The 23135-nt window shown below is 50.1% G+C and overlaps 1 protein-coding gene across 3 annotated transcripts in view; it reads left to right on the forward strand.

Moving 5' to 3' along the window:
* Positions 1-23135, forward strand: part of LOC147609093 (uncharacterized) — a 150566-nt gene that overhangs the window by 108837 nt on the left and 18594 nt on the right. For all 3 annotated transcript variants that reach the window (XM_086788808.1, XM_086788810.1, XM_086788809.1), the window contains 2 exons: positions 14877-15017; positions 15101-15424. In XM_086788808.1, coding sequence (XP_086644934.1) covers positions 14877-15017; positions 15101-15424 — 465 coding nt within the window. The remainder of the gene's footprint in view (positions 1-14876; positions 15018-15100; positions 15425-23135) is intronic.

A 23135-nucleotide genomic window follows, 5' to 3' on the forward strand; every position in this document is an offset into this window, starting at 1 on the left:
CTTTATGGACGATTTCAAGAGTGTCCCCTGTCAGCTTGAATGCATCCACCTTCACCTACAATTTACAAATTACATAATCAGTGAATCACATTAAAGATTTTATAGATATTAGTAAATATATTGCAAATTGCAATATGACAATTTGACAAGCCTTATACGTGCCTTGTTGATTCCGACTTGTGTATGGCACACACCATGCAAAAGTTAGCGCGGCAATATACTAGCCGCTCTAATTGCTGCGCGCTCAAGTGATTGTGTATCTTCGTGTGTATAAGTGAGTAGGAACTCTAGTTTCTCTCACATGCACCCGAAGAGAAATCCTACGCTAAGAGCCTCAAAGCCACCTTTTGGAGGTGGCTATGGACATACCCGAATGTCTCCCACCAAAAGAGAGGCTTCACCATTGATTCCCTCTTCGAGGAAGTGTGAAATGCAAATGTGGCTCCCCCCCCCTCTTTGGTCTTTATAGGTAACGAGTTCCTCCAAGAACACTCCCATGATGCTCCTTCGGCAATGCTTTCAGCAAGAAAGTATCGCGGTTCTCAAGCAGCTCCTCTTCTTCACTATGGCGAAAAAATCTTCATGTTTCTCCATGTCGATGGAAGGAGAAGTGCGCAACTCCGCAATGGCCTCTCTTATGAAGTGAATGAGGAGGCCCCAAGGTGCTCCCCTCCATGTCCATCATGCGCAAAACCCTATAGAAGGGCGTGACCGCAATGATGATGGCACGCATGGCTTGCCAAACTCCTCCTTTAGGCAAAGCCGTTGCATAGCTTTACTCTCCTCCGAGTCGTGCTCATCCCATTCATTTCACATTGTCAAGACCACCGTTTGGTGAAGGGAAGACTTGACATCATAGAGCCGCTCCAATAAAAGCCACACGTAGGCAAAGCGTGTGGATGACGACTTCTTTAACTCTAGCTTGCTATGCTTGCGGAACATACCAAGCACGTTCACCTTTGTTGTGAAGAAGGTGACAATGGATGAAGCATCTTCCATCAACTTCTTTATCCACATTAACTTGCCCATGTCGTCCATTACCTGCAGACCTATGCTATGGTCGACTACATGCACTTATCTGATGGGGTTCTCCAAGTGGGTTAAGAGGACCTGGCCTCTGGCTCTAAGACTGACCTATGTAGCTTGTGCCTAATTGTGCCTGGATTAAGGGGTCATGGTGTCATCAGAATCGGGAACCTGGAACAATAGACTAACACTTTAAATACTAGAGAGCATAAAAAACACAGCGGAAGAACCATAAAAAATATAATAACACCTCACTGAGCCAGAACGGCTGGCCCCCCGTAGGAACTTATTTATTCAAATAGAAGCTTTTACAATAAACCAAGGTGCGGGTGTGACTAGCACCGGATTTTCCACAAAGCATGAACACTACTCTTGCTCGGATCTCAGTCTAGAGCCAAGATACAAACAGCCCCAAAAGCTGTCTAAAATAGTTTCAAAAACAGTCCCAAAATCAGCCTCAAGCACTGCCTGTTGCACGGCCAGATTTGTGAAATACAAGAACATTGGCTGAAACCACGTGTGAGAACTGTATGATTGTAGGGATTCTGAGTAGATGCTGAGCAGCCAGCAGGTGATCACTTTGCAGGTGGCCAGCAGGAGGGAGAAGAAAACTTCTGAACGGCCAACTCTCAGCAGCCCACTGTACTGCCAGCGCTGAAAGGAATAGAAACCAGCTGCAGTCGGCTATGTACAACCAGTGCATGTAAACGGAAGGGCAACTGTACACGGAAAATCTTATTAATCATGAAAACTGAAAATACATATGAGCATGCCATACAAAAAGAGATGACAAATCTGCACAGTACACTACGCTAGGGGCCAGAAGATGGGCTGACCCCCCCCCCCCCCCATGGTTAGATTACCAAAAAAGAGTCTGCTTCAAAATACAACATCACGGGTGCCTAGAGATTCTCCACTGGCTAGCACCTGTCTGTTCCAGTACAATATGAAAGCAAAACAAAAACATATGCAGAATTTTGTTAACAATTCTAAACACAAGAAGGCACTTCCGGCGTGGAGCACATGCACGGCAACTATGGACATCCCATTGCACTCCCGCATCAGCCCAGAACTACCCTGTATCTTCACCTTCATCCTGTATGGCTCACAAAACAAGTCGACCAGCCATGAGGGGCTATTTACAATAGTCGATCAGCCCTCAGTAGCCGCAGAAGGATGCAACCAGCATCAGTACACAAGCCTGCAAGCCCCCGGTCTGAAGGAGAACTGCCCATATGACCTCGACCAGCTCTTCCTCTGTGTTATTATGATATGTCCAGCCTCTGTTCAGGCTGTAAATCAGCCGGCCAGCAGTGGAGAACATGCAAAAGGGGTCGGTCGTCAGCAACTCCCATGCACCTGTTAGATTTTTTTCGCGGTAGAAGGCTGTAAACAGCCTGTAGAAGCAGTCGACAAGCTCCCATGCACTAGGAAAAGTAGGCGCCTACCCCAGAATTGGAGTTTTTCTCCAATATTATGGCTTCATGCAAAAAATAGCCTACACGTGTGCTTTTTTGGTCCAGAAGGGGGCGCCTACCATCAATTGGTTCAAATCTAGCCCGGTGCCCACCTTATCGCTGCCACATGTATTAAAATAGTCTTGCCCAGTGTGAATACCTTATAAGTTGTCTGGCCACTTATAAGTGTATGTGAACCTGTACCACCACCTCTCAGTCCCAAACAGGTGTGCACATACACGTCCACAGGGTGCCCAGATGTCCCCGGTCCCATGGACAACGCATGCAAAAATCTCAACCATTGTCCAGGCAAACAATACAAGTCGTCCAAAGATAAAATCAAAGTCATGCAAACACATGAGTGCAGCTAGACTGGAAGAAACACCCATCTGCGCAGTTGTATCCGATAAAATGTCCAGGGCTCATGATCCTTCCGGAACCTTCCCAGAACATAAATACAAAAGATCTCCAAGATAGCATAGACTATCTCAAATGGAGTCTTATCAGTTGAAGAATGCACTGTGTTATTGTATGCAAACTCAACCAATGGCAAATACTTTTCCCAATCTGACTTCTGCTTAACTACATAACACTTGAGCAAATCAAGCACACGTAAATTTGCAATTTCACTCTGACCATCCGTTTGAGGATGATAAGCTGATGAAAAACTCAGCTTTGTGCCCATATTATCAAACAATGCCCGCCAAAATAAACTGGTAGTCCAAGGATCTCTATCCCCCATAATAGACTTGGGCATGCCATGATGTTTGAAAGTCTGAGCTAAGAACAACATTGCCATGTGCTCTGGCTTGATTGTTTCCCTCACAGGGATAAAATGTGCTTATTTGCTAAAACGATCTATAATAGTTCATATAACATCATTTCCATGTGCCGATTACGGCAAATCCATAAGGAAATCCATAGCAATGTTTTCCCATGGTTCCTGTGGAATGAGTAAGGCCTGAAGAAAACCAGGTGTCTTGTGTTTGTCAACTTGACTTTCTGACTCTCAGTAGTACCCACATCAATATAAGCTCCCCTATCCCTATGAGTAAACATAACCTTTTTTTCTTTGTGCAAAATCTTGGGATCCAAACAATAATGCCAAGTCAAGCCAAGTATCACATCACATCCCGTAAGTGGTGCCACGAGGAAGTCTTCATGATCCAAATATCCGTGTATCTGTATGCGAAGCTTCCCAATGATGAGAGTGACCTTAACTTCCTTGCTCTCAAAGGCAGCATCTGCATGAAAGTCCATGCCCAATTCCTTGGGCTTTTAACCCAAGAGCAGCAGCCATCTATATGGATATGAAGTTATCTGTTGAGGCATCGTAAAAAAGGAATAAAGTTGGTTGGTCATTTAACTTGCCCCAAGCTTTCCATAAGATTCTGCTCTTTGGTTCATGTGCAGTGTTACCCTGAACATCGGGTATAACATTTACACTCGGTTTGGCATAGTGCACATTATTCTTTTTGAGATTTTGGGGTCATTGAGCTTTCATGTGATCTTTGCTCCCATATGTGAAGCACTTCCCCTCTCTCATGCAATAAAAAATATGCTGTCTGGACAGCCTAGAATCGTCCTTTTTACCCCCCCAGCTTCTTTTTTGAGCCCCCTTTTGCATCCTTGGACTCATTAGGCACATAGTCACCAGAAACGTTGTCGAGTTTTGAAACGTTTCAAGTTTTGAAGGTTTTTTTTCGAAAGGTTTCGTCCATCACCTACAAACCGCAAGTTTTGGAAATATATATATATATATATATGTGTGTGTGTGTGTGTGTGTGTGTGTGTGTGTGTGTGTGTGTGTGTGAAATTTTAATATATATATACATAGTAGAGGGAAGAGAAAGGAAAGAGAAGATCATGGTAAAGAGGGTGAGGAGGAGGAGGGGGAGGAGAAGAGGGGGCAGCAATGGCAAGTGCTCATTGCTTAGAAGGCACAGGGGGCAGCAGTCGGCAGCAAGGGGCACAAGGCGCAGATGTGGGGCGTTGGGTCTCCAGCGTGGGTAGATGTGAGGCCTGGGCGCAACAGCGTGGGAACTTACAGCAGACTCGCGTGAAGGTGAGGCGGTGACAGAAGCGCGCGACGGGCGAATCGGGGGCAGTCGACAGTCGCACGCGTTTTTGGTGAGAGAAAAAGACTTTTTAAAAGTGAACAAAACGTTTTGTCAAGGTTTTGAAGGTTTTGTAGAAACGTTTTGCTAGACCAAAACGGGTTTTTTGGTGACTATGATTAGGCATAAACTTAGGTGGTTGTCCACCCTTTTTCTGCTCATTTCCAGCTCTGAATTTTCCCTCGTATGAGCTGAATTCTTGCCTTTTTGACGCTCCCTTACCATGCAACTCTTTAGAAATAGTGGCCGAGTATATGAGCTCCTGTAAGGTGTTGTGGGGATACACTGCAAGGCTTTCTTGAATGATTCATTGCAGCCCTGACTCAAACCTTCTTTTCTTCTCGTCCTCACTAATCGTTCAGAAAGGTGTGACTTTTAGAAGAATCCGCCACAACTTTGAAACATAAGGGATTCGCCTTCATCATGTGTTAGCCAATTCCATGCCTTTCGTACATCCTTCTCGAAGTGAGGAGGAAGGAACTGATCATAAAATTGCTCTTTGAAAGCACTCCATGTATGGGCAATTGTCCTATCCAAAAGCTTTGCCAGCCACCAATCACTTGCAATCTCTTTAAGATGCATACCCACATGCTTGAGCATAGATTTCTCGAAAATTTCCTTAGTGCAAAAGGCTATTTTAAATTGCCTTATGAAAGCAAGTGCCTTGGTAGTATCCAACTTTCCATTATAGCTCTCGAATTTGATGTCCTTGTCCCATGACTTGAACTCTTTGGCCTTTTGGCTATGACGAGCATCCCGACGCTCTAATACATCATACTCCTCGTCATGCGACGGTGCCTTGATCTAGGGCTGATTTCCCGTTCAACACCTTCCACTCTGGATGGAACTTTAGGAGCAGGAACATACCTAGAAGGTGGAGACACCACCGACAATGCATGAAGATCTTCTGCATCTCTCAAATGGGCTAAAAACCCCTCATCATCCCCACGAGCGGCATGTTGATGTACATCTCCTCCTTGGGCTGCATGCCTCCTCATATCTGTTGCATGGGTTGCAAGCCCCCTTAAAACACTTGCTTGGGCTGCATGTCCACTTACATCACTTGCTCGGGTTGCATACCCTCTCACATCACTGGTGCGGGTTGCATGCCCTCTCACATCATTATCGGAGTTCCCTTCACGAGATAGCCTGCAAGGCTGCCGTGTGAAGACCCACTTGCCGTCATCATTGGAAACAACATCGCCACGGCTTTTTAAATAACCAACAGCCAACTCCCGAGGTTTGTCGATTCCCATATGTTGGGCAATTGCATCAAAAGTAACCACATCAGCCTTGACATGAGACTTTGATTCAATGACCCCTCTGTACATCAGGATCTCTTTGCAAAGCACGGAGCTCTTCAAGCTCATTCATCAAGGCATCAATATCCTGCTGATCCTCAGCCCTGGCAGACAACGGTTGATCGTTATCCTCAGCCCTGGCAGACAACGGTTGATCGTTATCCGCCAAAATCCCAACATGATCCCTGTCTCTATCTTCTTCCCGCATGCAATGAGTACGGGTGATAGAGTCCTCCACAGAATGATCTAACTGGCTGGCCATAATTTATCTTCCAACTTCTCAGAAAGAAAAGATATTTCTGTGCCCCGGAATCACTCTCTACCAGTTCCCCAAGTATGTTACCAAATTCATTGCAAGGGTGCAACTGTGCCCCTACGTAGACAAGAGGGCCACGAAGTCTTTCCATTGGCTCACTGCCGCTTAAACCAAAAGTAACCTCTTTCGAAGTGCGACAATAAGATGAGGGGTACCTCAGAATCCCAACCTTCTCTCACGGATAATGACTTCTTACAGCCATATCTAGCATCATATCAAGTACAACTGTATAGAAAGCCAAGCTCTGATACCAATGTGCAACTAAACACGGAAAATCTTTGCAACTAAACACGGAAAATCTTTGCAATCATGAAAACTGAAAATACATATGAGCATGCCAGACAAAAAGAGATGACAAATTTGCACAGTACACCACACTAGGAGCCAGAAGATGGGCTGACACCCCCGCCCCCCCCCCCCCCCCGATTACCAAAAAGGAGCCTGCTTCCAAATACAACTTCACGGGTGCCCAAGGATTCTCCAGTGGCTAGCACCTGTCTCCTCCGGTACAATATGAAAGCAAAACAAAAACATATGCAGAATTTTGTTGACAATTCTCAACACAAGAAGGCACTTCCGACATCAAGCACATGCAGGACAACTATGGACAGCCGATAGCACTCCCGGATCAACCCGGAACAACCCTGTATCTTCACCTTCCTCCTGTATGGCTCCCTCACAGGACAGGTTGACCAGCCATGAGGGGCTGTTTACAATAGTCGATCAGCCCTTAGTAGCCATAGGAGGATGCAACCTGTAGCAGTACGCAAGCCTGCAAGCCTCCGGTCCGAAGGAAAACTGTCCAGATGTACTCGACCAGCTCTTCCTCTTTGTTTTTATGATCTGTCCAGCCTGTGTTCAAGCTGTAATTTAGCCGGCTAGCAGTGGGGAACATGCAGAAGGGGTCGGCCAGCACCTCCCGTGCACCTGTTACGTTTTTGTCGTAGTAGAAGGCTGTAAACAGCCTGTAGAAGCAGTCGACTAGCTCCCATGCACCAGGAAAAGCAGGTGCCTACCCCAGAATTGGAGTTTTTCTCCCATAATATGGCTTCCTGCTGAAAATAGCCTACACATGTGCTTTTCTGGTCCAAAAGGGGGCACCTCCCATCAGTTGGTTCAAATCTAGCCCGGTGCCCACCTTATGGCTACCACATGTATTAAAAAAGTCCTGCCCAGTGTGAATACCTTATAAGTTGTCCGGCCACTTATAAGTGTGTGAACCTGTACCCATAATTATTAGTATATGAAACCATAAAGCAGTAAATTGGGTTTTTGGGTACACTTACCACCTGCAAAACACATGTAGACCACCTGTCAGTCCCAAACAGGCGTGCACATACACGTTTACAAGGTGCCAAGGTGTCCCCGGCCCCATGGAGAACACAGGCAGAAATCTCAAGCATTGTGGAGGCAAACAATACAAGTCATCCAAAGATAAAATCAAAGTCATGCGGCATTCCAAGAGCAAGGTCTTGAACTGCTCGCTGAAGCTCCCGCCCTTCACCCCTGCTCGCGCTGCCTGCACGCCTTTTCCCCCTATACGCCCACGCGCCCCTTGCCCCCCCCCCCCCCCCCCCCCCCCCGCCTGCCCTCGTTTGTGCGCCCCTACTCCGCCTGGTGTTCCTTCGCTGAAGCGCCCGCCGCCCCACCCCCATCTCCTCGCCTTCGCGCCCCCCTCCCCTCTTCAGCGCCCCTTGCCCCCCCCCCCCCTCCGCCAGCCCTCTCTCTCCCCCCACCCCCCTTTCGCGCTGCCCCCCCCCCCCCCCCCCCCCTAGGGCTCTTCTTTCGCCGCCTTACCCCCCCTCCCCTTCTTTTTGGTTTTTTCCGCCCCCTGGGGGTTTCTTTCTTCTGTCTTCGCCCTCCGCCCCTTTGTGTGCAGCTCGGTTCTTGCAGGCCTCTCCGCATTTGCTCCGCCTTCGCCATAGCTTCAGACTCTGATGGAGGCTCCTCCCGCCCCACCTCAGAGGGACTCTTCCGCAGCCCCCTCGCTCGCCCCCGAGGATACCCCCATCAGGCTTTCTCTTTCGCCAGAAGAGGAAGCGAGCCTCGCTGTAGAGGTGGAACGCCTCCAGGCACATTCCACCATCTGCCGTATAGTCGGCACTCGCGCTAGCAGAGGGGAGATCCGGGATCTTCTCCAGGCCCGCCTTCTTGCAGATGTGGGCAAGATCCTGGACGTTCAGCTATTGGGCCGTGGACACAACCAGATCGAGTTCGAGACAGCCCAGAGCGTGGCCCAGGTCCTTGCCATGAGTCCCCTTGACATCAAGGGAGCTCGGGCATTCTTCAGACCTTGGCAGCATGGCTTTGACCCAGTAGCGGCCGAGCAGGGAGAGCGGCTTTTCCATGTTACAGTTTGCTTCCCTGGACTCCGCCGTAAGTACCTTCCGCTCCTTTCGAGGCTAGGAGCATTGGTGGGCTCGGTGCTTGAGACTGGCCCCACAGTCGCTTCAGTGGTGGCTAGAGCAGCTGGGCTACCTTCGGTCAGAGTTTTGGTTCCTGACATCTCCTCCCTTCCGAAGGTCATTCAGCTACCCAGGATAAGGGGGGGGATGGATTGATCAGAGAGTGGAGTTCTCGGGGCTCCCGAACCAGTGCTTTATTTGCAGGCAGGTCGGCCACCTGGCCAAGGCCTGCCCTCGCAGGAGACCCCGACCCTCACCGCAGCAGCAGCAGCCCCTGATGGCCCGCCCGCAGATGCGGCTCGGCAGGCAGCCTTCGGGACACCTGCCTAGCCCACTGAGACCTCGGAGTGGCAGCGTGGACAAGGGCGCCGTCAAAGGAGACAGCCACAGCAGCACGCCCAGAGACCGATGCAGTAGCAGCAGCCACAGTCTTAGCATCACTGGGTTCCCGTGAGGAATAGCTTTGCTTCCCTCCAGGAGGAGACCCCAGCGCCGACTGAGGACCAGGAGATGCCAGCACCCCCTCCTTCGCCCCCACCCCCCCTCCCCCGTCCCCCCCCCTACCGCCTCGCTTCCATCCTCGCCTCCTCCCGTCCCCGCTCCGGTTTCGGTAGCGGCTCCTTCTCCACCCCCTCCCCCCTCCCCCCCCGCTCGCCTCAGCTCCCCGGGAGGCCCTGGCAGTCCCCTGGCGTTCACCTGCAGTCCGGAGGACATTGAGCACCGACCTTGCTCGAGCACCACAGAGGAGACTTACCATGCTGATTCGGGCTTCACGGATATCCTCTATCCGCAGTCGGCTGAGTCGTCTCGACACCAGACAGCGTTCGAAGGCTTTTGATTACTCCTTCACATGGCTTTTTGGAGCAGAGGGCCCCCATGAGCCAGCACCCATCAGAGTTCATGTAGTGATACCTCCGGCCCGCGGGGAGGAGGCACTTGATTCAGCGGTGGCCTTCTCATTCCCTCTTTGTGGCCCTCGCGACCGGGAGTGGACTCTGGATCTCGCTCTTAGCACCTGGAAGACTGAGGGAGTTGAGTTTTCTCACCATGTGAGCGATCTGGAGGTGACAGATGTGATAGGCCGACTATGGGAGTTGGCTCATTTTTTATTTGATCCAGGGAGTGTGGATGCCTCAGGGATTCGACATTTGGTGGTTCGTCTAGTGGCAGACGTAGCACGCGACCCTGGATATGTATGCATACACGAGGTTGCTCTGTCTGAGCGGGAGGCAGTCGCCATGGGACACAGCCACTGGCGCCTGATCCGAGATTCTTGCAGCACACCGGGTGGGCAGATTTGTAGCCGCTCGGATGGGGACTATTTTCCCTCCAAGCTGCTAGCGAAGGCCCGCCGTACAGCTGAGACAGCATCCACCTCAGCAGGTCATCCATGAGGATCATCTCATGGAATGTACAGGGCCTTGGCGGTGCACATTATATACGTTATCGTGGCTGCTTGAGGCAGGAGCTTCAGATATGCCTGGTTGGGGGCAGCATTTATATTTTGATGATGCAGGAGCACCATTTGGGTGAGAGCAGGATCGGGAGATATGGTTTGGTGATGCCTGGTAGATGGGACACCTTTTGGTCTGCAGGGTTTGGCCCCTTGGGTGGGCAGGGAGGAGTATGTATGGTCATTGCGGATGTATGGCCGGCAGGCCATTGTGGATCGCGGGATCATTGTGCCTGGTAGAGCACAGTATGTCATTCTGAGGATGCATGATGAGCTCTTTGGCGTGCTCAATGTCTATGCGCCCAACCATGCTAGTGCCAGAGCAAAGTTCTGGGCTCAGGTTATGGATGCATTGCCAGAGGCCGCATATTGGTGTGTCGGGGGAGACTTCACCATGCTTGAGGACCCGACCGATAGAGTGGGAGGCAGTCATGTTACAGTGCACAGCACGGAGCTTGTAGTTTGGGAGCGATTTTGCATGTCACTGAGGATCACTGATGCATGGCAGCATGAGGCCTTCTCCCGCTCTGAGGACAGTCTTAGTTTCTCTCGGTCGGATCGCCGGCAGGGAGGGACTAATCTATCACGGATTGATCGCTTCTATGTGGGCGACAGGTTAGGGGAGCGTGGGGGCTCCGTTGGCATTCTTGCTGGCACCTCTTTTTCAGACCATGCGCCAGTTATTTTGACACTTGAGGAGAGGACACGTGAGACCAGCTTGCAGTTGAGGATCCCAGAGAGGGTACTTACAGATCCTTGTCTCGTTGAGGACATTGAGAGGATATGGCATGATAGTCAGAGCTCTGACCAGGATGTAGCAGGCCAGTGTACCTAGGGACTCATCGAGCTCAGCTCTTTTTTGCACGCTGCAGCCTTGACACAGCTGGGAGAGACTCGCGAGCGGGAGCAGCGGCTAGCGGCTGAGACGTAGCCTTGCTTCGCTTCAGCGCCTGCAGGAGCAGCAGCCTACATGTGAGTGGGTGGCGTCCCAGCTGAGCCAGGCACGCCAGGAGGTTAGAGAGGCAGAGGAGCAGAGACATGAGTCTTACTATCATCGCCAGGCCTCTCAGTGGACGCAGCTTGGTGATAGGGTGACTGGCGAGTTTTTTGAGATTACTGGACCTCGCCATGCTCGAGCAGGAGTCCGCCAGCTTGGGAGACCGGACGGTTCGGTAGCCATTGAGCCCGGGGAGATCATAGCCATTGCCACTGAGTTCTATAGAGACCTGCTTTCAGCGGAGCTAGCCACTGAGGCTCGGGATGCTTGCAGACAGACTGTGTGGGCCCATGTGCAGAGGAGGGTCACAGATCGTATGCGTACAGTTCTGGGTGAGCCTCTTTCAGAGGTTGAGCTTGCTGAGGCCTTGAGGGTCCTTCCGCGCCATAGTTGCCCCAGGGAGGACGGATTGACGCCTGCCTTTTTTATGCGCTATTGGGACCTTTTGGGGCCAGGCCTCCGCAGGGGCTTTCAGTATGTTTTGGACACTGGGGTGATGCCACAGAGCTTTTCAGAGGGCTTGATCTTTCTCATCCCCAAGGGGGAGGGAGTATCAGATGATATTCGGCATTGGAGACCTATTACGATCCTCAACACTGTATACAAGGTCTTAGCAAAGCCCTTGAGTTTGAGGATGCAGCCCTTCCTGGGGGAGTTGATTCATGCTACCCAGACAGGATTCGTCAAGGAGCGCAGTATCCTTGACAACATTTTCACATTCTGGGAGGCGACGGCCCGAGCTAGATTTCTTGGTGAGGACTTGGTCGTGATGCTGCTCGATTTTGAGAAGGCATAGGATAGAGTTGATTGGGGTTTCTTAGAGCGCACTATGCTTCGCCTGGGCTTTGAGCCAGTTTGGATCCGAGGGGTGGCGGCTCTATACTCCACAGCTCGTAGCGAGGTGCTGATTTCAGGAGGACGGGGGCTGAGTTTTGAGTTGACCAGATCAGTCCGTCATCAGGGGTGTCCTCTCGTCCCCTTTCTTTTTCTCTTCTTTGCGGAGGCTATGAGTATGTATCTGACGGCAGAGGAGGTTGGTTTGAGAGGACTCCAGCTCCCAGTTCGGAGGGAGGACCTGCTCGATGCTGAGTTTGCAGATGACACGGGTTTATTTTTGCATGGCCATGAGGCCAATCTTCAGCGGGCAGAGCAGTCGCTCCAGGTTTTTAGTGCAGCTTTGAAAGCATTGATCAATTGGCGCAAGACAGTGGCCTTTTGGATCAGTAGCGCTCCCACTCCGGTATGGAGCCCACACTCGGGTTTTAGATGGATTCCTCCTGGCACAGCAGTGCGGTATTTGGGATGCCAGATTGGACTAGATTTGTCATTTCTGAGCATTCGGAAGAAACTTTTGTATTGGAGTACAGCTCGGCTCTCCTTGGCTGGGAGGGTGGTGGTGGCAAATCAGGTGCTTTTAGCGACCATGTGGTACATCACGTCTTGCTGGATCTTCTCGAGCTCTTGCATCAGCCAGGTACAGAGGCTGATCAGGAACTTTCTTTGGTCTGGGCGGGATGGTCAGCGAGCCCGGGCTAAGGTTGCTTGGGCAGTTATTACACTTCCGTTGGCCAGGGAGGCTTGGGCATTATAGATCGAGTTGATCAGAGTAGAGCCTTATTGGGGAAGCTTATTGTTCGGGGGCTGCTTCCAAGCGTTGAGCCTTGGAAAGAGCTTCTTTTGCAGCGGCTGCAGGCTCGGGCTCCCCCAGCAGGGGGCACTTGGGCACGAGAGATACGATGGATCTTCATAGAGATGAGGAGGACAGGCCTCAGTAGAGGATGGGAGGACAGATTTGCCTTGAGCATCCTGAGAGCTTGGGAGTTGCTGAGACCGGGACTCTCTCAGAGACCTCCTTCTTGTGATGAGGAGCGGGCCAGACAGCCGCCCATCTGGAGCCCAGCGGCGGTTCGCACAGAGCAGGGTCATATGCTGGGTTCTCAGCCTCGTCTAGCTTGGGGACCATTGGCGGCAGGCCCAGCACGTAGTTTTGGAGACTGGGAGGCCTCTGCAGTCTCCCAGTGGAGATCCAGGTGGAGAGGCTGAGTCACTTCAGAGGGGGGTTGATTATGAGGGATGACATTCAGGAGGCACTCACAGAGGAGTGGTTCACGCCTCTCGAGCCAGTGGCCCCATGGTGGATGGGAGCCTTTACACAGTTGGAGATCCTGATTGCTGTCAGAGCTTGCACTGAGGATGGCAGATGCCTCTACTATGAGATCCAGGATGAGGGCAGATTGCAGAGAGTGGAGGTGGAGTCGCCTTTGGTTGCAGAGTGCATCTTTCAGAGGATACGGGTAGTGGCCGCTGCTTCTCGGAAGTGGCATATTGACCCAGACCCTGCAGATGTGGACTCCGATTGGCACATATGGGCATATGCAACGCGCCCTTTGGCCCGGCTCTAGTGGGATCTTGGCGAGTACGAGTGGCATGATCCTTATGCATCCCTTGAGGCCACAGAGATCACCTTTTTCCAGTATACTGTTCGGTTGGGGCGACATATTTTGACGGCGAGGAGGATGGTCTCTCCAGCTGCATCGGGGCACTGGCGGCTACAGGGACTCTCACAGGAGTTTCTGGAGGATTTTTGGACCAGGCTTTGGGCTAGTCGACAGGCACGCAGGATCTCGACTTTCCAGTGGCTGGTCGCCCACAGGAGCTCTGCAGTTGGCACCTGGCTTGTCTACAACGGTCTTGCGGCAGCCTGCGTCTGATGTGGCCATCCTATGGAGACACAGAGACATTGCCTATGGGACTGCCCTCAGGCGCAACAGATTTGGCTGCGGATGCTGCGCATTCTGGCCCCCCTCTCTCCAGAGGGTATGTATACGTGGGGTGCCGCTGCTTGGTTGACTTCGTCAGGGCCTGCTATGGGCTATGAGATGGAGCAAGACAGCCAGGCCATCAGATTCATTAGGGGCCAGCCTCGCCTTGTTCCTTCACCAGATTTCTCGTCCACCGACTTGACACAGGAGAGGGATCTATGATGGGAGGTCCTCAGCAGCCTCACCATCTGGTTCCCCTAGAGGGCCCGGTGTTTCACGGCCTTTGAGGGGAGACTGGAGCCACCAGGAGAGACTGTTCGGGCGATTTGGGATGAGTTGATTCACACCTTGCGAGGACAGTATGACCGCATCGGGGGCGACTCGGATGAGGCGATCTTGCGGCGCCAGGCCTTTCACACCACTTGGCGCAGCGGCCCCTTTGACCCATCTGCTCAGTTGTATCCCATAAAACTTAGTGAAGGAAGGCTTAAATAGGAGGTATAGTTATTAAAAGAACTATGGGAAAGCACTTGTAATAAAAGTAGGGCTAAGTGTAGGGCCCAAGCTCCTATATATGTGAACCCAAGGCATAGTTCTAGGACACGATGGTCTAGTCCGACTCGTAGCCTAAGGCCTAGCAGGATTGCTCACCGCAAGGACACCTGCAGGGTGTGGCCTGGTGTTATGGGACACCAAGTCTTGATGTGGGGGAGCGGAGGAGCTCTACGTAGGGTGTAGCTTTGGCTTCCAGCACGGCGGTGAGTCCGCTGATGGACTGTATTCCTGGGAGGTGAGCCTAAAGCCTTGCTTTAGGTGTGTTCTACGTCACATGATCCTTGGTCAGTCTTGGATGAGACTCAACATACATGCGTAAAAGGGTGCTTGTACATTTGTATTCGCCTATGCAGGTATTTGTATGGGCATTTAGAAAAAAGGTGTGTCTACCTTTACATGCATTTTGGACAGGTTTAAGTTTGCTAATATTTGTGACCTGATAACTTGTTATGTCATCTACTGATAGAATTCTTGTCTTGTGTACTAGGATGTAGAATACTTGAAAGGTTTGAATCTGGAAGCTCTGATTGTTGATGAATGTCAACGGCTGAAAGGAACCAAGACCAGCAAATCTCTTCGATACCTTGTTACTGCTTATCGCTTGCTTCTTTTTAGTGAGCCTATCAAGGTCAGCATCCTATATTTTTCTCTTTGTGCACTTTGGGACAAGAGAGCGTGGCCAAGAATATTTGATTTTGTTTTATGCCACAGGATACTGCAGATGAATATCATCATCTCCTTTCAGTTCTATCAAATTTAAATGAACCTCTTAGAGAAAAAGACCGCTTCTCGCATGAAGATAGTGACACATTAATGGATTTGAAGGCAAGAGTAAGCAAACACATTGTGTATGAATCCAAGCAGGATAGCTCAGAAGTAACAAGTCCAAAAGAATTTTGGGTACCAGTAAAAATGACAGCCTTCCAGGTGGAACAATATTGCAAGTTGCTGATAGACAAGTCTGACACCATCGCCCGTAGCAAACGTGGCGATATTGTTTCAACACCACATGAACTTCTTGTAAAGATCCGTGAGGTATTTTCTTTATCCCTATTCTACTTAACTTGTTCTTGTGGAAGAGAATCTTGTGAAGTCAATCTAGAAGAGCCAATTTTTTTAGGTTCGTTTTGAGGTTTTGTTATGTTTTCTCATGGGAAGAACTGCAAGGAGCTGGAAAAATAGAATCAAGAGACGCAAAAACAGGTATACATGTAAATTACATATATAGATACCTTTATCTACACTTATGTATCTAGACACACACAGATCTATATACACATAAATTTGTGTATATGTATATATTCTTGTATATATATGTGTACGTACGTATGTATGTATGCATATACATATATATGTATATGTGTGTGTGTATATACATAAATTTGTGTATATGTATATATTCTTGTATATATATGTGTACGTACGTATGTATGTATGCATATACATATATATGTATATGTGTGTGTGTACACACACATGCGCATGCGCGCGCGCACATACACATACACACACACACACGTGTGTGTGTGTGTGTGTGTGTGTATAAGTGGGACGGCGAGACGGCACCCTCCACCGTCCACACTCAAGCGCTCGCCCTCTCTGTGGCATTTGGGAGTTGGGGAGGGGCGGCTTGCTGATATTATCACCCACGTGTGGCCCTTGGCTTGCATGCAGCTAGGCGTCTCATGGCTTTGGCATAAGACGGAGCTTAGGACTCTTTGTAAACCGGCCTCGGTCTTTAGACAAAACCAAAGGGCGGTGCAAAAACAAACTTGCACACAAAACACTTCAACACCTTTGAGGACCTAGAAAAAGGAAAACAAATAGGGGGAGCTAGAGTGCCTATGCAAACAGTACACGGACACCGATTGGCCCCAAAACGCAGTGGCGCCCCTTGTGGTATTTCTTTTATTGATTATAAGAGATTTGATTACAATAAGGCTGGAAACTCAGCCGTCACAGTAGAACTCCTGAAGCGTGCAAAGACCTTGCATCATGGCTTCTTGTCTACTCGGCATCCACAAACAAGTCCAACCATTGTTCACACCAAAAGACTCTTTCACATGAGTCCTGCATTGAGAAGCTTTCTCCCATGATGAGGGCTGCCACAACCATCCATAGCCTCTCACCCTATGAACAACATCACACCCTCACACAGCGAGTGCTCGTGCATCACAATGACGACTCCAAACTGTTCCCAAAAGAGAACTCGCATCACAGCACAGCATACCATACAGTAGACACACCTGTACACTCCCTCTCTACCTTCCAAGGGTAACCTGAAGCGTGCAAAGACCTTGCATCATGGCTTCTTGTCTACTCGGCATCCACAAACAAGTCCAACCATTGTTCACACCAAAAGACTCTTTCACATGAGTCCTGCATTCAAAAGCTTTCTCCCATGATGAGGGCTGCCACAACCATCCATAGCCTCTCACCCTATGAACAACATCACACCCTCACACAGCGAGTGCTCCTGCATCACAACGACGACTCCAAGCTGTTCCCAAAAGAGAACTCGCATCACAGCACAGCATACCATACAGTAGACACACCTGTACACTCCCTCTCTACCTTCCAAGGGTACTATCCATCTCAGTCATGGATTCCTTGTCCCCTGTCCAATCACTAGGCAAGGCTGTACCAAACATGTGTCCACTCCTGTGACCGTTGCTTGCATGTGACCTATCTCCTGGAGAAACCCAAATACATGTTTCCACATGAAACAAAGACCTGTTTCAGCAAACATCATGTGACCTGTTTCCCCATTAAACATCTGGTTTGGCCCAGCATGAAATCCATGTCCTGTTTCCACGTGAAAACATTCTTGGCACATACTCAAATGTAGTGCCAACACAACACACAAACAAAAGAGAGAGCTCTTACTGAATATGTTTGGCTGTATTTCTGCCCCACAACTATGTTACATAGGTATGTCCAAAACTGCAGGTCCCTCTGTCCTTCCAAGCAGGAAGAAAGCAATCTGCTCCATGGGTATGCACCCATGAGAGCTTGCGTCGCTCCCATGCCAAGAAACATAACCAAATGACCTTGTACTTGCAGCCAAATAACCCATGTACGCAGTGTACTTGCAGCCAAGCAAAACAGCCCATAAACAGTCTTAAAACATCCTTGTTGCAAGGAGGATCAGCACACTTGTGCACATATGTCGAGCAGCCAACTGGTCTTCTCCTTCCAAAAAGCAAAGAGAGAGAGGAAGGTTCAGCTCCTGTGTTTTCTGTATCACAGCAGCCAACCAGCCCACCTTCTCCCCCCAAAAAGCAAACCTGATCTGCACCTGTGTTCTCTGTAGCACAGCAGCGAGAGAAGCGCAGCCCCCCAGCAGTTATTTTCCAAAGGAAAAAACAGGAGTAGCGCTGCCTAGCAGCAAACCTTCCAGAAAAGCATGAGAGAGAGAGAGAGCCAAGGCGCATGTGCAGTCCCACTGTTTTTCCACCAGTAGAGAGGCGCATCCAGCCATCTGCTTTTTCACCAATAATGAAGGCGCCTGCAGCCACTGCTTTTTCACCAGTAAAGAAGGCGCCTGCAGCCATCTGCTTTTTCACCCATAAAGAAGGTGCCTCCAGCAGCCCGCCAGTCCCTCTTCTGAAAAAGCACATACGTGGCCCCCAATATAGCTTTTGGGCCACAATCCCTTTAAAGCTAAGGGTGTTCTTTTATTTTTAAGGCTTTTTAAAACCTTTTGTCCCCCCCCCACCCCCACATGGGGTAATGAAAAAAAAAGACTTTAATCACTTGGCCCCAAACTGGTGCCATTCACACTGTCCACCATGTTCCCGTGCACACCTACATAATGTCTAGAGAAAAACACAGGGTCGTGACATACCCCCCTCTTGAAAAATAGCAAGCGTCCTCAATTGCACTCAATGGCAGAGTAAGGCATCTTATGAGGAAAGACGCTCCATATGACAAAAGGAATGGCCCTCCAATGCATCTGGGTGATGAAACAATCATCCTGCACAATATGGCCACACTGTCACGTGAAAGTGACAAACAACTCTTGCTTGTTCCTTCAGAACTTGTAGCAAAAGTCTAAAACCAAGTGGAAACACGTAACCTGTGTTAGCCAAAAACAAAACCATGCATCATTCTACTTATGGCACACATATGCATGACACACATGCATTCGCAAACAATATGCTCCTCAAGATGCTCTACCTACTCTAAAGTAACAGTCTAAGGGCTTCTTGCAAGCCTTACGCCCATGGACATCCCGCAGGAGTCGCGACTGGTGGTACAACATGAGCATATGAAAGCACTCAATGCATCCAAACAATACATCCACTAAGTACTTTCCACATATGTCCCTCTTGATACTTTACCCACTCTGCTCGTGGCCATCCCACAGGAGCCACAACTCCATGAACATAGTGAAGTACCTGATGTATCATACCAACATACGTGCCTCACACGACACAATCCAGAGTATTCCCAATGTATTCTTAAGGGTACGAGGATGCAATGGCACCAGAATACAATAATACCTCAGAAGTTGTGTGCATACATGCACAAATAGAGTTCGATCCATATATCCATGAACCAAACCAACTCTAGGACTGCTCACAAGACTTATGCCCTCCATAGAGTCTCGAAGTGTTAGCTCAGGTTGCCGCATACTTTGAGCTCAACCAAACCATGCCATTCCAAAGGAGACCAGCTCCACAAATAGCATCATCTTAATATCCAATTGACCAATCCTGTGGTCAAGATCAATGTCCCAATCTTCCTCAGTCATACCTTAGTTACAAAGGCAAAAACCATCTCTGTTAACCATAAATGTAGATAGAGTTATGCATAGTTGCAGTTATAGTTCATGGTGCGACCGATTGTGAACCATACCCAACTTTACCATCTCATGTGACTAGTACAGATGTCACCAAGCGACTCTTGTTGCAAGGAGGATCAGAACACTTGTGCACACCTGTCCAGCAGCCAAGTGGTCTTCTCCTTCCAAAAAGCAAAGAGAGAGGAAGGTTCAGCTCCTGTGTTTTCTGTATCACAGCAGCGAACCAGCCCACCTTCTTTTCCAAGAAAGCAAACCTAATCTGCACCTGTGTTCTCTGTAGCACAGCAGCCAGAGAAGCGCAGCCCCCCAGCAGTTATTTTCCAAAAAAAAAACAGGAGTAGTGCTGCCAACCAGCAGTCCTTCCAGAAAAGCATGAGAGAGAGAGAGAGAGCCAAGGCACATGTGCAGTCCCACTGTTTTTCCACCAGTAGAGAGGCGCATCCAGCCATCTGCTTTTTCACCAATAAAGAAGGCACCTGCAGCCATCTGCTTTTTCACCCATAAAGAAGGCGCCTCCAGCAGCCCGCCAGTCCCTCTTCTGAAAAAGCACACATGTGGCCCCCAATATAGCTTTTGGGCCACGATCCCTTTAAAGCTAAGGGTGTTCTTTTATTTTTAAGGCTTTTTAAAACCTTTTGTCCCCTCCCCCCTAATGGAAAAAAATGACTTTAATCACTTGGCCCCAAACTGGTGCCATTCACACTGTCCACCATGTCCCCGTGCACACCTGCATACTGTCCAGAGAAACACAGGGTCGTGACACTCTTCCAGCTTGGAGGTGGTTTTGCTTGTTTTCCTACATGTGGCATCAAACAGTCCCTCTCATGCCAGCATACCACTATCTTCATTGCGAGGGATGAGCCCCGAGTACGCCCACACCAAGGTGGGCCTTCATTGAGGGTAGGATCAGCGATCACTTGGCTCGCATGCAGCCACACACAGATTGCGAATATTCTCCTTCCAAGCTGACTTCCAAAACCCTCCATGTTGAGGGTGCATTGAGCAGGTCTCACTTATCCCCTGCCTAGTTATGCTGGCTATTTTGAGCTTACAGCCCTTCACCACGGGCGAGACGGGATCAGCAGGTTGAGTCGTCTAGATGGCACCATTGAGTTAGATCCCTCTTGAGTGCGGGCCATTGCAACAGATTTTTAGAGAGAGCTCCTATTCGCAGGTCCCCTCACCCCCCCCCCCCCCCCCCCCCCGTGTGTGTGTGTGTGTGTGTGTGAATATACATGAGAGAGAGAGAGAGTTATATTAACGTCATGATTCATCAAACGACCCAATGGGTCTATGAGACCAAATGTGATACAATAGTGTTCATGTAATCTCATCATGGTACAAAAGAAAACAAAGACACTAGAGCTATGAGTTGGGTATGTCAAATCCGAGCCTTATGATACAAAATGGGACCATCATCATCGTACAACCTATGGAGCTAACCCCCTGGGTAGGAGGAGGGGGCCATCAAGGATATCAAGCATGGGGGTAGCCTGTAGAAGCTTCTGTAGACCCGTTGGGCGTGGGAAGGTGGCTCTGTGCTTTTCCAAGATCTCTTCAAGATGGGGTTTATGTGTGTATTGCTGGCGAGGCGCAAGGAGTCTGAGACGTCACGCTCGCTGTAGTGGTGCGGCCCGATCTAGAGTCACACCAGTGGGGTCTGGCGGGGGGTTGGGCACTCGAGAATGTGTGACTCGATGAGGCTGCGGGCATGCCATCCATGTCTGGTGTAGCATCCTCTCGTGGTTGGAGGAACTGGGTGATGGTTGCTTGGGGCCGCGGGGTGGATGTCTCCCACGGGGTCTCGACTCCCTAATCATTGAGTCTTTGTGGTGATGAAGCTCTAGTAGGAAGAGGCCTACACACCACTGATCTGGGTCCAAACCTCTCTCTCAAGAGACAGTGGAACCACCGGGAATCTCATAATATACAGTGCACTTGCATATGAAGTGCTTTTTGACTCGACCGCCCACTGGCATATAGTGCATATCCTCTCTGCATGGATCTCCGTGTCTCTATCCTCGGGCGGTGTGATGACCCCTGCAACTGGCCCAACTGTATATGCCAAGATATCTAGCCCTCAATATGAAACCATCCTCTGTAAGCCTCATGAAAGTATCCATGTAGTACTACCGTTTTTGTGAGAGTGGCTCATGCGTTGTGATCCAGATACATCGTGTATGTATAGTCCCACTAAACCATATCTGACCACCCAATTCCTGTCATCTTGAGAGAGCCTGATGAATGGGGAGACTGGGCATACTGGAGTGGCAGGAGGGGATCCTACCTGGGACCCTACCTTGTGAACCAGGTGCATACTCGGCTATAAAATGACTTATGCACGTCTATTGCTAGCAGCAGCTGGGAGCATTGTAGGGCGAGCCTCGGGAATCTCAGGGGGGCATGGCACTGATCCTGTGAATGTGACTGTTTGGAGAAGTGCCTCTACTACCAAGGGTGTGGCAGCAAACTCTGGCATGATAATATCATGTGGGACCGATGGTTTGTTGCGTATCATATGGGAGAGCATCATGATCCAGGGCCTCTCTATCTTCGGCTATTTGGGGAGACAGTGTGTGTTTGTGCGTAGGTAGGTCGAGAGAGGGATTGTGTTGTAGGTCGCAAATTCGGGATGAATCATTGGGCAAAACAGTAATAAAAAGTGGTAGGAGAATGCTTACATTCAAGTTTGTTTAAAGTGTAAGCTGGAGCTCCCACCTACGTGCCAGCACCTGATCCGCCATCGCCTTTGCCCCCCCTTGCTCCTGTGTGCGGCCTCCCCTCCTTCGCGTCGCTTCAGCAACCCCCCCCCCCCCCCCCCCCCCCCCCCCCCCGTGCTTGTGTGCAGCCCCGCCCTGCTGCCCCCTTGTGGTCCCCTTGCTTCCCCCCTTATTACCTTCTCTTCTGCCCCCCTCCCTCCGCTGTCCCTCTCCTTTGCGTTGTTGTCCCCCCCCTCCCCCCCCCCCCCCCCCCCCCCCCCCCAGCCCGTCTTTGCTCTTTTTATCCGCCTCAGCCCTGCATTTGCCTCAGCCTCAGCCTCCTTGGCCTTAGCCCCTGCCTTGCCTTGCTTGCCGCGCTCCCACCCGCTTCCCCCCCTTGTTACCCTCTCCCTCATGGGTCATAAGGTGCTTTTAGCTTTCGGGCAATTTTCTTTGTGGCAAGACTCGCCAACTTTTGGTCTCGAACCCCTAGGAGGACTCCATGGCAGCCGCTCTGTCATTCCCAACCATGGGTCCTCCTAGGGGTCGCATGATGGGAGAAAGTAGTGCTTGCCAAAATACCAACCATTCCACCTTGTCCAGAAGCCCACTCATCCACATAAAACCGGTCTAATCTGGAAAGGTTGGGGCATGTATCCCTCTTGTCATATCTCAAGAAGCACAGACTCCAGGGCTGTGTTTGAATTCCGGTAATTGCTTAGGGTTGCGTCCCTTCCCTCTTGTCAGATCTCGAGAAGCACAAACTGTAGGGCTGTGTCCGAATTCTGGTAATTGCCAAGGGTCGTCATGTCCCCTCAAAGCCAAAATCAGCTCCTCCCAATCCGAGTACACTGCGCCTAAAATTGTGAGTGTGCCACCTCCAAGTTTGTCCTTTGCCGTCCCTAACATGTTGAAATCACCACCCATGGACCAAAAAATCGGCCTGCGGGAGGGATTGATGGACCGTGCTCTAAAAAGTGGCTCTGCGAGTTGGGGTGCTCGGTGCATAGAGGTTCAAGAATCCCACTCCGTCCTTTCCGATACTAATGATCACCCACTGACCTCTCCCAGTGACAGTGGTGCTTGAATCGATAATTGCAGTTAAGAACTGCTTGCGGACAGAAATGCATACTCTCCCTCGATCTCAGAGGGGCCAAGAGCATGAGACCAAAAGGTGTGGCTGTTGTCCTGAAGAATATTCTCGCAACGGCGGGTACGCCCCTCGGATAGATGATACTCC

The sequence above is a fragment of the Cibotium barometz genome, chromosome 52 (assembly GCF_041138505.1).
Source record: "Cibotium barometz isolate CiBa-2024 chromosome 52, ASM4113850v1, whole genome shotgun sequence".
Taxonomy (NCBI): Eukaryota; Viridiplantae; Streptophyta; class Polypodiopsida; order Cyatheales; family Cibotiaceae; genus Cibotium; species Cibotium barometz.